This window comes from Varroa destructor, unplaced genomic scaffold (assembly GCF_002443255.2).
Source record: "Varroa destructor unplaced genomic scaffold, Vdes_3.0 BEIS01000004.1, whole genome shotgun sequence".
Taxonomy (NCBI): domain Eukaryota; kingdom Metazoa; phylum Arthropoda; class Arachnida; order Mesostigmata; family Varroidae; genus Varroa; species Varroa destructor.
This window is the reverse complement of record NW_019211457.1, coordinates 23,729,141-23,743,168: the sequence shown is the minus strand read 5'-3', so window position 1 is coordinate 23,743,168 and position 14,028 is coordinate 23,729,141. Positions and strand designations below refer to the sequence as shown.

Genomic DNA, 14,028 nt, shown 5'->3' with positions numbered 1-14,028 from the left:
TTTTATTATTAATAACTTCATATTTACATATTTTGTGAAGCTGCATTGTAGTGATACAGAGGTTTTCCTTACACCATAAATTTTTACCTCATTGTAACAATCCTTGCCGCTAAAACCTTACCGTTGTTTTATTGCCCTATTGACAGCGTGATTGATGCGTGCGTATTACTTTTCAAAAGCACAGAGCTTGTCTCTATGAAGTTCTTAGTTGTATTCGTCGTATAATATAGAATTTGGTGTTTCTATTTTAGAACGCTTCATCTTGTACTTCAATCATCATAATAATATCTATATATAAGTAAGAAAAAATTATCAATACGTAAATCGAATGTCATCATATACATCGTGACCGTTATCACAGTATTTTTAATCAGCTACGGCTTAATTCAATATATTCTCAAGCTATTCATCGAGATAGACGAAAGTATTATGATGGTGATGATGATGATGATCATAGTGAAATATTGTTGATAAAAGAGAACCGATGCATAGAAAGAACGCATATTAAGGGGCAATTACTGGGGTTCATTTTGCGTATACGATATATATGTATATAAAGAATTAGTGAGGCGTTCAATGATTGAATGAATGAATGAATTTAATTGTTAATGATCGTGGCGACAACGACGATGATTTAAGTATTTTCGTTTGGTGAAATTGACAACAGGTGAGCTTGTTTGGGTAGGCTGCACGCCCATGTGGGTGGCTAGAATCGATGGTTGAGGAGAAGCATTCTAAAGCGCAACGGAAGAGCTTCCTTATACAGCAGTTACTTCCCTTTATCACCCTATGAAGAACCCTAGCTATAGTATTAGTACTCTTGTACCGGTTTAATTGCACTTTAATTGCACGTTATGAGCAATTATTATCGAAAAAATTGTTCGAGGTTTGTTGTACGGTGAAGTCCCGTTAGCGACGGCCAGTTTCTGGATCGATGGAAGACAATGATGTCGATCATTTACAACTGAAAGAGAACTCTGCTTTAGAGTCGATGAATAATAGGAGAGTTTAAATGGCTCGAAGCGCAAAACAGTTATATACATAGCAGACATACAAGGAATGAGCCAGGAAAGCGTTTAGATGAGAGACGGCTACAGTGCCGGCTGCTGCTTTCCCTTACAGCAAATTCGTTAGTATTAGAAGTATATTTGCATAGCCATATGTTGGGCGTTTAATCTGGGGTTGTGTGGGATGAAAGTGAAAATGGGTTAGTATGAGCGTATTTCAAACTGAAATTCTAGATATCGACAGATGTAGTGACGCATCGAAGCACGAAAACAGCTGCAATCGACGACGGACTCATGCGAATAAATGATGAATTTTTCAAATGTTTTTAGATAACTGCATAAAGGATTGAAGTTGAGGAAGAAACTAGATATTTGATCATGAAAATGATGTAAGCGTAAGAGAAACAGCAAGAGGATAGAAAAAGTATTAGTTTCTTTACGCGAAAACTCGAGATTTCTCACGTGAAAACGCGTCTAAATTATAAAAATATATATATACACACACACACACACACACATAATTGCCCTTCATTTTTTCATATGCTGCATTATCTCGTATAGGAAAAAAGCTTACCCATATTCTGACAGTACTAGCGCGGATCTTAATAATCTTAATAATAAGGTAACAAGATGAAGGTCATTAATCAGCTGAAAATATACAGAGCAATAATGGATACAAATAATAAAACGATTACAAAAATCCAAAAATGGACGATGGGTGCAGGACCTATAGCAACTGTCGAGAACTCATAATAAAAACCAAACTAGGGATATCAATTGCGCTGAAGTATAGCCACCTCTTAGATTATGCCCCGCTAACAGGATACCTTAACCATTGCCCAAACACACAAATAAGGACGTCTCGTTTTCGATGTCAAAAACGAGGCTGGGATGAAAGGTTCCTTACCTGAGTCCGTCGTCAGATTTTCCAAAAAACAAGCATTGTACATTCGCATATGTGAGAACTATTTAGCAATCGCAAATTTTTACATTCTGACAAATTACATGTGCTTAGGGTGCACATCACCGGGCAGTTTAATTTCTCCAAAGACATAGTTGGAGCGAATATTTAGTAAATTACACTAAATATTGCGATAAACCTTATCATTGCAACGCCAATGTATAATAAATATATACATGTGCTTCCATATATACATGTGGTTTACGTAGTTCAGTATTACGGCTGAATTTTTATGCACAAAACGGTTATTTTTAATTTCATTATTTTCCAAAAATAGATAATTTTTGGAAATCTTTAACTCCAATTTGTCGCATGCAGCTTAATGATTTATTATTATCTTGGCAAATTGAGACAATAAGGACAATTTTAGCGGATTTTGTGGATTAGTATTAAATCATTTTGCTTAGATATTTTGAATTATTAAACGTCCATTGCCATACTCATCCAATTAAGCGGGAAAAACCTAAACAGATGGGGGTCGGAATCCTGCATATAAGACAAATACTATATATTATAAATACTACATACACTAATCTGCTTAGCTTAGTGATTTATAGGTTTATCTATCTGAAACAATCCAAATGCATTTTTATATTTGGCTTTGTTTCAGCAGGGAACTTTTCCTATAATGCAAAAAAGAGAACTAGAAAAATATATATTTTTAATACACGATGACTAAATCAAAGATATATTATAGTTACAACTGAAGCGCATAAACACAAGTCCGACTTATTTGGTTCTTTGGCCTGAACTCAAATCTTTCGGGCCTGCTAATAAAAATGCATTTGTTTTGTTCTAACGTTGAGCAGTAATAACTTGTTTTCGTATAAGAAAAATTTTTATATGAGAAATTTATTCAGGTTGCTTAAACCCTATAGCTTTTTCTACTGCAAACATTCCTTTTGAGGATTATACAGATAAATAGACGAAACGTTTACCTCCTGACTACGAGGACGATGATTGTTATGATTGCTGAAAGAACAACGAATCCGCCAAAGACTCCTAGCGCAATGAAACCGCCTAGAACCACGGAATAATTAAAAGCACATAGCAAAATGTCTTGTTCGAGTTCTCAATTAGACAGCAAAATACATATTGTCATAGTTAATTAGGATTTTATAACTGCTTTGGTTTGTGCTTCGTTTTTTTTTTTCGATTAGAAGCACAGCTCATCCCTGTTCTTATTTATTTGAGTTTTGATTAAATCACTTTTACACGCACAGGCTATCTTAAGTAAAAATCTCAACGTGAACGTGTGTTTCACAATTTATAATACCTTTGGCAATTTCAATGACGATGGCAAAGAAACTTGAAACAACTTATGTCCTATGCATGCTCATTTTCCGACTACAAAACAAAGTAGGCAGCGTTAGGGAGCAAACTCAGAAGTATCGTATGAAATTTTTACTGCTTCTTTGTCATTTTTGCATAATTAGCAGGCAAGCTTGCTTTCTTATTTGCATCTGACGCGTGTCCTGTCGTGTCCTGTTAATTGTTGCCGCTGGCACTAAAGGTTACAGATCGGTGTCTACTCGCTTTATTTTTAATTGCCCCTAAAGATGCTATACCGTAATGCATAAAACTGTATATACAGAATAGACTGCTCGTTAATGTGAGTCGTAGAACATCAATTGGCCTTTTACTCTATTAATATATAATACTGTAGATTAGCTGGCACTACATCAGGGGGCTGATGAAAATGATTGTGTCTAAGGTCTTGCGAAGTGTGTGTTACCACATCGTCGGGCATAAATAAAGGTCAGCCTATAAGCTTGGCTACGGTTGTTTGCAGCTGTGACGTTCTCATTATATTTTCCCATCGGAACGTTTGCACGTAATCATCATCCGACGAATTCAAATGTCCAGGCTAGTATTGCCCATTAATGGCCCAAAATGCTGGACGCCATTAATATTGCCACACTTATATATATATACTGTTAAAGGTGAAAGCTACCTATTTTAACAAAAACAAATATATACGTCTATCGTATCTACGCATGATTACTTAATTACTTACAATCTAGCAACTTCAAAATTTGAGCAGTAGTAAGTCTTGAAAAATTTTAAATTGCTATTATAGATTTCATAAATTATTCATGTTAAGGGTCAAAATAGAAAAATAACTATTTCCTAATTCGCATCTTTGGCTCCTTGTGTGTACGTGTACTAAGGCAGCATCTGCATTGGCTTACCCATATTGAGGCGCGCTGCTGCCGGGGGTGCGGAACTAACGTGCACTGTCCGTGAATCCTCAGCACTGAGGATCTCATTTTCCCTAGGATCATTGTTCTGAGGTACCCGGGCTAGGGAGGGCTTCCTGTGGCTAGGCAAAAGAGATGGCGGACGTGGACGGGGTCGAGCTGTCTGTATTGGTCGCTGATAAATAGGTGTAGGTTCTTTTGTGGTTGTAGTCGTACTGGTAGGTGTCAGCGTGGTTGACATCGGATAATCCGTCAAGCCGTGGGGGTAGCCGGGGGAAAATTGTGGGGTGAAACGATTGAACGTCGCTGTCGAGTGGAAAATTCCGTTTGACGGCTCGAAATTAGGATGCATTTTGACAGTGGTCGGCTCCGTTGTGGATTCTTCGGTTGACGGCTCCGTTGGAGGTTCAGTTGGAGCAAATGTAACAATGCGACGAAGGCATCGGGGATGAACACCACCCTCCCAGTAACCTTCAGCGCCGCACCGCAAACGTGATACGGTTCCTTCTTCGAGTTCATAGCCAGGATCGCAGATATAGTCTGCCGTTGTTCCATAGATTTGAGAAAGAGATGACAGCTGGAACCGGCCATTATTCAGGTGAGGTGGGTCCTGGCAGACGATTGCTATTGGCCAGAAAAAACAAGTATCAAACATAGTAAAATTGAAAAAGGCCACCAGAAGGCCGTACCGAAGCTAGTAAAATTTAAATCGAATTTTACTAGTTGATTATAATAGATTCGTTTCATAATAATCATTTTGCAGTCTTGTACAGCCTCTCAACTTGACTAGAACTAAACAGAATTACCATTATGATGACGCTGATAGTTACCGACGAATTATACTCGTAATCGACTAATGGCAATAGATAAAAATTGGGAGCTTTCTACGCCATTCGCATATTTAAATCACAGTAATACTTTACTCATGTATAAATGTAGTACATACTATCAAGACCACTTCAATAAATTAAATTGATATCTTGTTTTTCAATAGATCTGGGATCCGCTCTCTCCGCATTTTTCCCGCAACTAAATTTTCTAGTGAATTTTAACATTGGCACATATATGTACACTTATGATGTATACATGGAAATTTTTTTGACTTAAGGCAGCTGATATGCTTACGTTCGCAGCGTGCCGGGGGTCCGTTCCATCGGCCATCAACGTCGCAAACCAACTGAGCTCTTCCGACGAGAACAAAGCCGACATTACACGAGTACTGCACTGTGCTAAGATAGTGAGTTGTGCCTTTTAGGAGCTCGAGTTGGCCGTTCGCTGTCGGCGCCGGGCGTCCGCAGTCGATATCTACAATTCAAACAAGTCCGGTAACGATGGCAACGTAGTAGAAAGATGTAGCAAATAGTGCCAATTATTTTTAAAGCCAGGGCAGCTGGTACATACGGCCGTAGGACTATACATATATATATATATACGCGCTCACAGTTTTGTGTGCGTTTATCATGACATTATTTATAGGAAGAGCCTTATCCGATCGAGCGAACACCTCCCTTATGCATTGGACTACATTTCTCAAGTGATCAAGTGTTTCATTCTTAAGCGTTAGTGACCTTTTCCTATGTGGCAATTCAGATTGCGGTTCGACTGTACGAGCGTCGGTCTCTTGACGGCGGAGGTATTGAGCGTAGAGCAGTGCTCTGAGGCGACAGCAATATAAAACAAAACCGATCAAACTGATGTAGTAAAGAGCAACCAGGCAAATTCATCTTGAACAAATGAGAAGACCAAACGATTGAGAGATGGAAAGAGCCACACAGGTAAAGATACGCGAAGGTTGTATAGGGGACAACACATAATAAACGCCTCGGGAACGCCCCCGTCAACGATAAATTCACCCACCGATGTTCTAAACAATACCGAAGCCCCACTCAAAGCCTGCAAAGGACGTGCAGTCTAGATTGCCGAAGGGCACGCCACGAAACAAGCTGCTTCTGCCGCAACTTCTGCCGCTGCCATAGCAGCACCGTAAGGGCCAGAGATTCCCTAATCCCTCGCTTCACTAAAGAATTCAAAGCAGGCAGAATGTGACAGGTTAAATAGGCACATGGGCCACAATGGGCTAACTACGGTTGGACGATTACGGTAATTGACCATCCTGATTCTAACTGCGTAGGTGCCTATGCAATGGGACAGGCCGTGCACGATAACTTCCCCACGATTCAGCTTTTATAAAGGAATAAATAAACACAACTGGTGTTTACGGGAAAGAGAAAATTCGGGAAAGAAGGAAGAAAACGTAATGAATATAGTAGAGGTAAATGATGCTCAAAACAGATTGCAACAACGCACATCTCAACGGCCATCCGATGTCTGTGTTTGCTTACAGTCCCTCGAATCTCGAGCCGACAGTGGAAGGGGCCGGAATAGCGTTAACATTCCCATTTACAACTAAGAAAAATAAGTCAACAGAAGAATGGAAAAGTCACTCCGCCTCTCGGGTAACAGGGTAAAAACGATGAACAGCTAAATAGAGACAAAAGGAAATAAAACGATCAAAATTGAAGGCAATTCTGTTAATCGTAATAGCTCCTCAGATTAAGCTACCTTTCTTCCGCTTGTTTTGTTCCGCGATCTATTCTGACGTCGTCTTTACCTGTCTTTACTCGTAAGCCTCCAAGTCGTTCGGTGTAATTACTATATGGAATAAACCTTCGAAGCAAAGGCACCTTCAAAGACTCAGAATCCTTTGCTTACCGTTGAACCGTTGTTTCCTAATGGCTCGACCTTTGCTGCAGCTCATCGGGCCTGATCTGCGCTTAACTTACAGCAGACGCTTGAGAAATGTTGTAGAAGATTAGCAAAGAAATAAATGTATAGCTTTAAGTTAGATTAATATCAATAATTCCCGACAGAGTAGAAGGTACAATAGTACCATTGACATATCGATTCGACATTGCTTCTAAAATAACCGTGACTTGCCGACAACGGCGTCGCTCTGCCAGCCGACACAACCGGACCAAAACAACACAATCGTGTTATTTCCAACTTTTTCGAAGCAACAGCCGTTTAAGTAACACTGATATATGAGAGTTTGAGAATTAGGCGTTAGAAGAACAGAGTAAAAATGACACCAGCGTTTTGATTTCACCATTGCGGAAAACCTTTTTTCTACCTTGACGCCAATAGAAGCCTATCCTAAAGCTACTAACCCGTTCATTCAAGCATGGATTACTTGGTTTTAGCGGATTCTCAAGTCTCTATGTTTACAGGAAACAAAATGCCAAACAAACTATTTTTTCCCCTTATACGATGTCGACGGGCCACCTTTTCCTTGCGTCAACCCATCTTCGAAGAATTCTTCTACGTTTATTGGATGCACTGGTCCATCTTTATATAGGGTTTAGGTAAATGTGCAAGTAAAGCTTAAGGGAAATTCCAAAAGCAATAATTACCCGCAGTGTAGTATTTCAGAACTATTTACGACACCTGGGTACAGCAAAGGCAAAAGAATAGAGAAGGATGGTCATATTAATGTCACGTCGCATCCAGTGTCGTCTAGCCGTCCATCCGCTGTACCCAGCTTGCAATCCAGTGGAACACTAATTATTATAATATGCAGTAGATATCAGGCGAACATCTACATTTAGGATAACTCAGGTAGGAACAAAGGCAGTTCAATCCAAAAATATAGCAGAACAGTGATAAAAATCCTCTTCTTATCCACTATCAAAGTTTCTGGACGAAGTTGGCTAATCATGTGATCCCTGCCTTTTCTTCTCTATATATTTCCTCGAAATTCCTGGGGGTTGGGCAATATCTCTGAGGGGTAAATTACCGTGGTCTTTCCTGTGTCTAAGGCTTTTAATGGCTAGTTCGGTCCCTATAGGGTCACGTTTAAGCTAGCCTGTCGAGCTCACCTACCAGTAGTCTGCCTTGACGCCTTTTTGCTCAGTGTTCTAGGGCCGACTATCGGTCTTTCCATAAGCAAGTTTTCCTATCGAGAAGTTGGAACGAACCTTAACACAGGGCTAGTTCTGGTCAGTCAGCTAGGTTTTATTAGGAACAGGGGTTCCTAGATCTGGAAAATCCCTAGATCGCAATCGAGGAGTGGAAAATGAACGTCGCTTCCAGGGACTCTTAGGCCAGTATGGCTTGCGCGGAAGACTCCGCAATGCATTTACGTACCAGCTGCATGCAACGACAGTGATAAAGATTTTGAAAATGAGAAACTCATCGTATAGATTAAGCATCGATACCCACTTACGTTCAGTGGTTCTGTCATCAATATTAAACCGTTAACGCTTAATTCGAACTGTCAGCAGCGGCTTTTCAAAACGAGGCCATAATATGAATAAAAGAAAGCATTGTACTTAATAATGCATCTATAATAAGTAGCTCAAATAGAATTCTCATGCATTCGGACAATGCTCTGACTGTACTGCAGCCGAGTAGCAGAATGGTGTTGGCATAAAGGTCGCCTTTATTAAGTATTATTTTTCAGAGCGCTTGGTCGACTCTAAAAGTTCCCCAGTGTCTGGTGAACCTGCAACTAGAACAGCTATTCTGTAAAGTCTGATCTGCCTTGGCTCTATGATCGTTCCGAAAGGGGACTATGCTGCAGTCAGTTACGCACGGATATTTGCTAGTCCAATTGGAGTGAATTAAGATCCCTAAACTCTCTTCATCTAATTCCACTCCGAATGGATTAATATGCTTTCATGTATCATGTCATTCTGTATTCGTTCTGCGAGCGTGAGGCCAGAGCATACATTAATAATATGCAGTAAAGGACACCTGAGCCGTAAAGGGAGTAGCTACAGATAGCGCTCCATATTAATGAAAAGAAAAACACCTTTAAGTTAAGTGAATAGCTGGTCACATATGGTTCGGTTTTTCTAGAAAAAAAAAAAAGCAAAAAAACACCCTGAAACCAATCTTATCAAGGGTAATAAACATTCATCGAATCAAGTAAACAAATGTAATAAGATATTAAAAATAGTACAAACTTACATTTACACCGAGGTGAGTATTCTGAGAAGAATCCTGTGGGAAGACAGGTTCGTATATTCGGGCCGATAAGCAGATTCCCTAGATCACATTTGTACTCAATGACGGAACCGACTTCGAAGCTCGTTGCTAATATTGTCGAATTTGGGGGACGTTCTGGTCTTCCGCAGATTTTGGGGCCTATTAAGAGATAAGATAAAATTGTTTTTGTCACCTTGATGACCATAAACATATTCAGACTTTAGGATAATGAAAATTAGTATACTATTATTACTAAATAGACTAAGGGTCAGTCGTGGTAATGACGGTAACGGTCACAATACCAGCAGATCCGTCAAAGTTCGTAATCAGCGTTAATGCTGTAAAAGACAAAAGGAAGTCTGGGTTCGATACGGTTTTCCTCAGGTATTTATCATCGTGTATTTTGACCTCATTAATAGTAACGCGTATCGATCCGTCCGCACTATATAAGACTGTTACAAAATAACGTGGATTATCGCTCCCGGACACAAAAATAGTAGAGAAACCGATTCCTGGCTACACATCGGCGCACAGTTCCGGCCTCCAGTTGGTGACAGAACATAATTCATGTCTAAAGTTAAATATAGAGACTCACGGTGTTGGCAGATAAAGTTGAGTTTTCTATCACAGTCCGTATCGCTCCACAGCCATCCCCTGGCTCCGTCAAACTTAGCGCAGTTTTCATCACCTCCGGGGCTATTCCAAAACGATACAGTAATATTGTCGCCATTCAACCATCGCCAGTTATTCAAATCATCCGGATCCCGCGTAGCTCCCATCCAGTACTGGCCACGAGGGTCATTGCGATGTCGGCGGTAGAGCTCCCAGGACAAGAAGCCCTGAAGGGCTGGCGACGTTTCATCAACTAGCGATCCACCCCGCTCCTCACAGGTGTTATTGGCATCGTCGAACGTCAGCTGTTGGTTGTTGTAAAATATGTAGCATTTGCCGTTATATGTAGCCACTGAGCCAAGGGGCTGGTCACGGAACGAGGGGCACCTTTCAATCGGCAACGCCTGATCGGTGTAGACAAAGAACTCACATAGCGAAAGCGGGTGCTCAGGGTTGGACAGGAAGTGCACGCTGACGAATGCGCCTGACATGGCCGTTGTACATGGCAGGAACAACGGTCGCCCCTCTTCGATGAAACCTGTATACTTGTTACAAATTGGATTCACACCGAGGTCCGGTCGGTTGTTGCCAACACGGACGACGATTGTCGCTTGACCCTGCTTACCACAACAGCTCTGACCAAAATCGATACGAACAAGTTGGACGACATACGGTTCCAACAAATTAACGTACCTGCAGGTGAATATTAATAACAAAAAAAAATAGGTAAATAAAAAAGAGCATTCAAACGCTGCTCGCACTAGTTATAGAAACGCTAATAATAATAATTACTATTATTATTACTTTTGTTCTATTTTGTACAGTGTACTTTTATGAACGTGCACATAAGGACAGTCAACTTTGATTGAGCTCACACCCGCTTATAGGAACCGCTAAACATCGATGAAACAGCTACCATATGATAAAATGGGTGTAGTCCTTCGTATCTAAACAGTTTCTGTAACTCTCATTAAAATTGACTTTTTTGAATCACTGTCGTCGTGGTAGATCTACGTAACTATATTTGCCCCGTGTGTTGTTGTAATGGTTCGCCTTAATTGGCTGGGCATATTGTTACACAGATACAGGTATCTCCTTTCCTTATAATTAACCCGTCTATGTTTCGAGCTTCACGTCCTGCATCATCATTAAGCACTCTATCACATGGCTGGCGTCCAGCACGAAATGCAGTGTTTCTATATCCAGATTTGAACCTACACAACAACCTGTTCCTAAGATAAACAAATACTAAGCTATCACGAGGATTCCCTACAATCAACTCGTAATGCCCTGCGCGGCCCTTGTCATCCCATAATGTTACTTGGCAGTGCCTACAACCGTGGGGCGGTAACAGCAACGCCGTGCGCAGTGTGAGCGTTAGGGGATCTTCATTAAGTTGGGCGGAATTTCTATGAAAGGCGAGCGAAGGCGACGACGACCACCCTGGAGGCTTCCTTGCTGCGGGGTCGCCATCTGAGGACAATGATTAAATATCCAACATCGAATTATCCAAGAATATCAGGAAAACACATTAAACGTTTCACTAACAGGGGAAACCACGAGGTATGAAATTGGTAAATGAATAGGACAATTATTGGATACAAGTGTTAATGGTATATTAAAGCTCGGTGCAAGTGGGAAAAGAACCATAAAGAGAAGGGGTATACTAAAGAGAACAGGAATGTCAGCTGGTTTAGCGTTCCACGTCGATCAGAGAGGCCCACAAAAGCCAAAAAACCCGTGCAATTCGCGTGTTTCTGTTAAATAACGACGTATGGAAATTATGACCGATTGTCAATTAGAGGGACGCCTGTTTGGCCTTGCTTTCTCCTTCCTACGTCCGGTTGATGTCGCGCTTGTTTTGTGTGCGCTTTTCTGATGCTTTTTCTCGCCCCCATTTAGCCTGCGTCCTATCGAAGCGTAGGCTGCTTATATTTTATATCACGCAAATGTCACATCTTCAATGCGACTGAGGTCGGGTTTGGAATACCCGCAACGCCATAACAGCAAATAGGTTTGAATCGTCGCCATCTTGCTGCCTCGTACTTGTTGTAGTATTAATACGACATATTTCGCCTCCAGCTAACACATTTCCCCCTAGTGTAATACGCGCGTGTTTCATTAAAGACCTGCACACATATCATTGTGTGCAGTACCATAACTATCAGCGTTTGAAGCTGTACATTTTTTGTTTGCCCGTCTGGTTTTGCTACAAAGATGTTTGGAAAGAAGGAAATATTCGGACGCAAACAAGCTTTAGTCACTTTAAGGGGCTAGGAAATGTATCAAAATGGCTTAAAAGCTTTTCATAATACATCTTGTTGTTTTATATTAAAATTAACGGCTTTTTTGAAGAGCGGAATATCAATGATTGGGTCATCCAGATAAGCTTTAACCGTTGGGTTTTTAAGACTTTCTGCGTTTTACACTTCATGGTCGTTTTAGGCCCTTAGGTTCTCGGAATTTTAAGCTGCTATCAGCTTAAAATTAAATTCTGCTACAATTTTTTATATATCGTTTACTTCAGTGAAAATTTAACGAGTTTGCGCTTTCGAATATCACTTGACGCACGATAGCTATTGGCGGATCATTAACGGATCAAAGACCAAACGTGCCATCAACATGGATCTGTTTGACCAAAGTTGAAAGACATGTCTCGGTAGCCCGAAGCCCTCGTTGTAATCGACGAAAAGCAAGAAGTTCTGTACACTGCGATTGGTACATGGCAATTGAGGGGCAATCACACTAATGGACTCGCCCAGCCTTCCTACGGCGCGCTGTCTCTCCTCGATTTCTCCTTTTACATTTGTTCTGTCGTTATCAATTTGTATGGCTTCAGTGTTAAAAGTCAGAAACGGTGACTAATGATGACGGCGGCGTTGTTGCAATAATCGATAGATCAATGAGACATTTGCTTGAAGCACAGCAACTTCTGTTCTCCTTTGTTTTTTCTGGATTATTTTCACGCCGTAATCTAGACTGGCGACATCGACGAATTTCGAAGCGATCAAACGCTTCCAGATTCACGGCGTGCCGCAAAACATTCTATCATGCAGAAACGTTCCATGCGAGCTTGATGTATAGATACTAAATGCGTAAATATAGATAACGTGTGCTTGTGCACACACAGTACTTATAAGCGCATGTAATAACGGCAGGATAAGAGCGGAATGTGCCACACATACAATTAGTACAAATATGATTGTTGTTGTTATCTAGGTGACTTGCGATAATCACCAACAACTAATTTGGCAGATTCTCAAACGGACGCATAGCCCGAAGCGATATTCATCTTACTGCAAAAGCCCGTTATCCGGCCATATCAATGAAGCACTCAATAATACCACAGAAAATTTTCGGAAAGCTCAGTAATCCAATGGTTGAATAACTTGCTAGTACCTCATTTGATAACATTTCATGTACATTTGATCTAATTAAGCCAGCCTATAGCGTTTCGACCGCTGTTTCGGCGATGCTACTATCTAAATTCTACTATTGCTATCCTTCGTTGATATTTACTTCGTTCTAATGTAGAATTAGGTACCCGCCTTACGGTGCCGTTAATATACAATGACAAATCACTAAGCGGATAATAGACACATCTGTATGAGAATGGCAATAAACTCCAGTCACTCCTGGAAGCCCTCAGCGGAACGCTATCATTCGACCTATTTAGAGGCAGTCGTCTGCAGTGAACGTAAAGTCGAATCTCGTGCCGCATGTTTACAAAAGAAAGTACAATGAATAACTGTCTTACCACCAGGGACTTGATTCTGCTTCAGTTAAAGAGCAGGTATCGGGGTTAAAGTATGGGGAAGTGGAGCCATCGACAGCCTTTTGCGGTATACCACCTCCCATAGTAGACGATTGTAGTGGGGCCTTACCAGCAGCAACGTTAAGAACTGAAAGTAAATTTAAAGAACAAACGTTTAGCAGCATGACCGACATTTACCCTATTAGGTTCACTTGTTGTCGCAAATACGTTCATCATAAAAACACTAACAATAGTCCAAGTAGTAGAACATGTCAAAAATGACCCAACGATAGAATAGGTATCAGGATGAAAGAGTTGGCTATCAGTCGACATAAAGCAGCCTGCCAAACCTTTGGCTAGATTATACATGTACACTACGCTTTTCTAAGGTTTTACAGAACACGTTTGACTTCTTCTCGATAAATTTTTCGTTGATTTCGTCACCTTTCTTAGTAAATGTCAAAAAGAAAAAAAGATTATTTTCAAATTGCCGCTCCATTTTTTTAC

The 14,028-nt window shown here is 40.6% G+C and overlaps 1 protein-coding gene across 9 annotated transcripts in view; it reads right to left on the bottom strand.

Annotated features, from left to right (window-relative positions):
* The window catches only part of LOC111250050 (sushi, von Willebrand factor type A, EGF and pentraxin domain-containing protein 1), a 79,925-nt gene that overhangs the window by 2,665 nt on the left and 63,232 nt on the right, over positions 1–14,028 (bottom strand). For 7 of the 9 annotated variants that reach the window (XM_086987300.1, XM_086987303.1, XM_086987301.1 and 4 more), the window contains 5 exons: positions 13,525–13,669; positions 9,751–10,460; positions 9,138–9,314; positions 5,295–5,474; positions 4,161–4,793 (listed from right to left, as the gene is read on the bottom strand). In XM_086987300.1, coding sequence (XP_086843426.1) covers positions 4,161–4,793; positions 5,295–5,474; positions 9,138–9,314; positions 9,751–10,460; positions 13,525–13,669 — 1,845 coding nt within the window. Of the gene's footprint in view, positions 1–6; positions 965–2,906; positions 2,989–4,160; positions 4,794–5,294; positions 5,475–9,137; positions 9,315–9,750; positions 10,461–13,524; positions 13,670–14,028 lie in introns of those variants that run through there. The other 2 variants (XM_086987305.1, XM_086987298.1) reach the window with 2 other exon arrangements.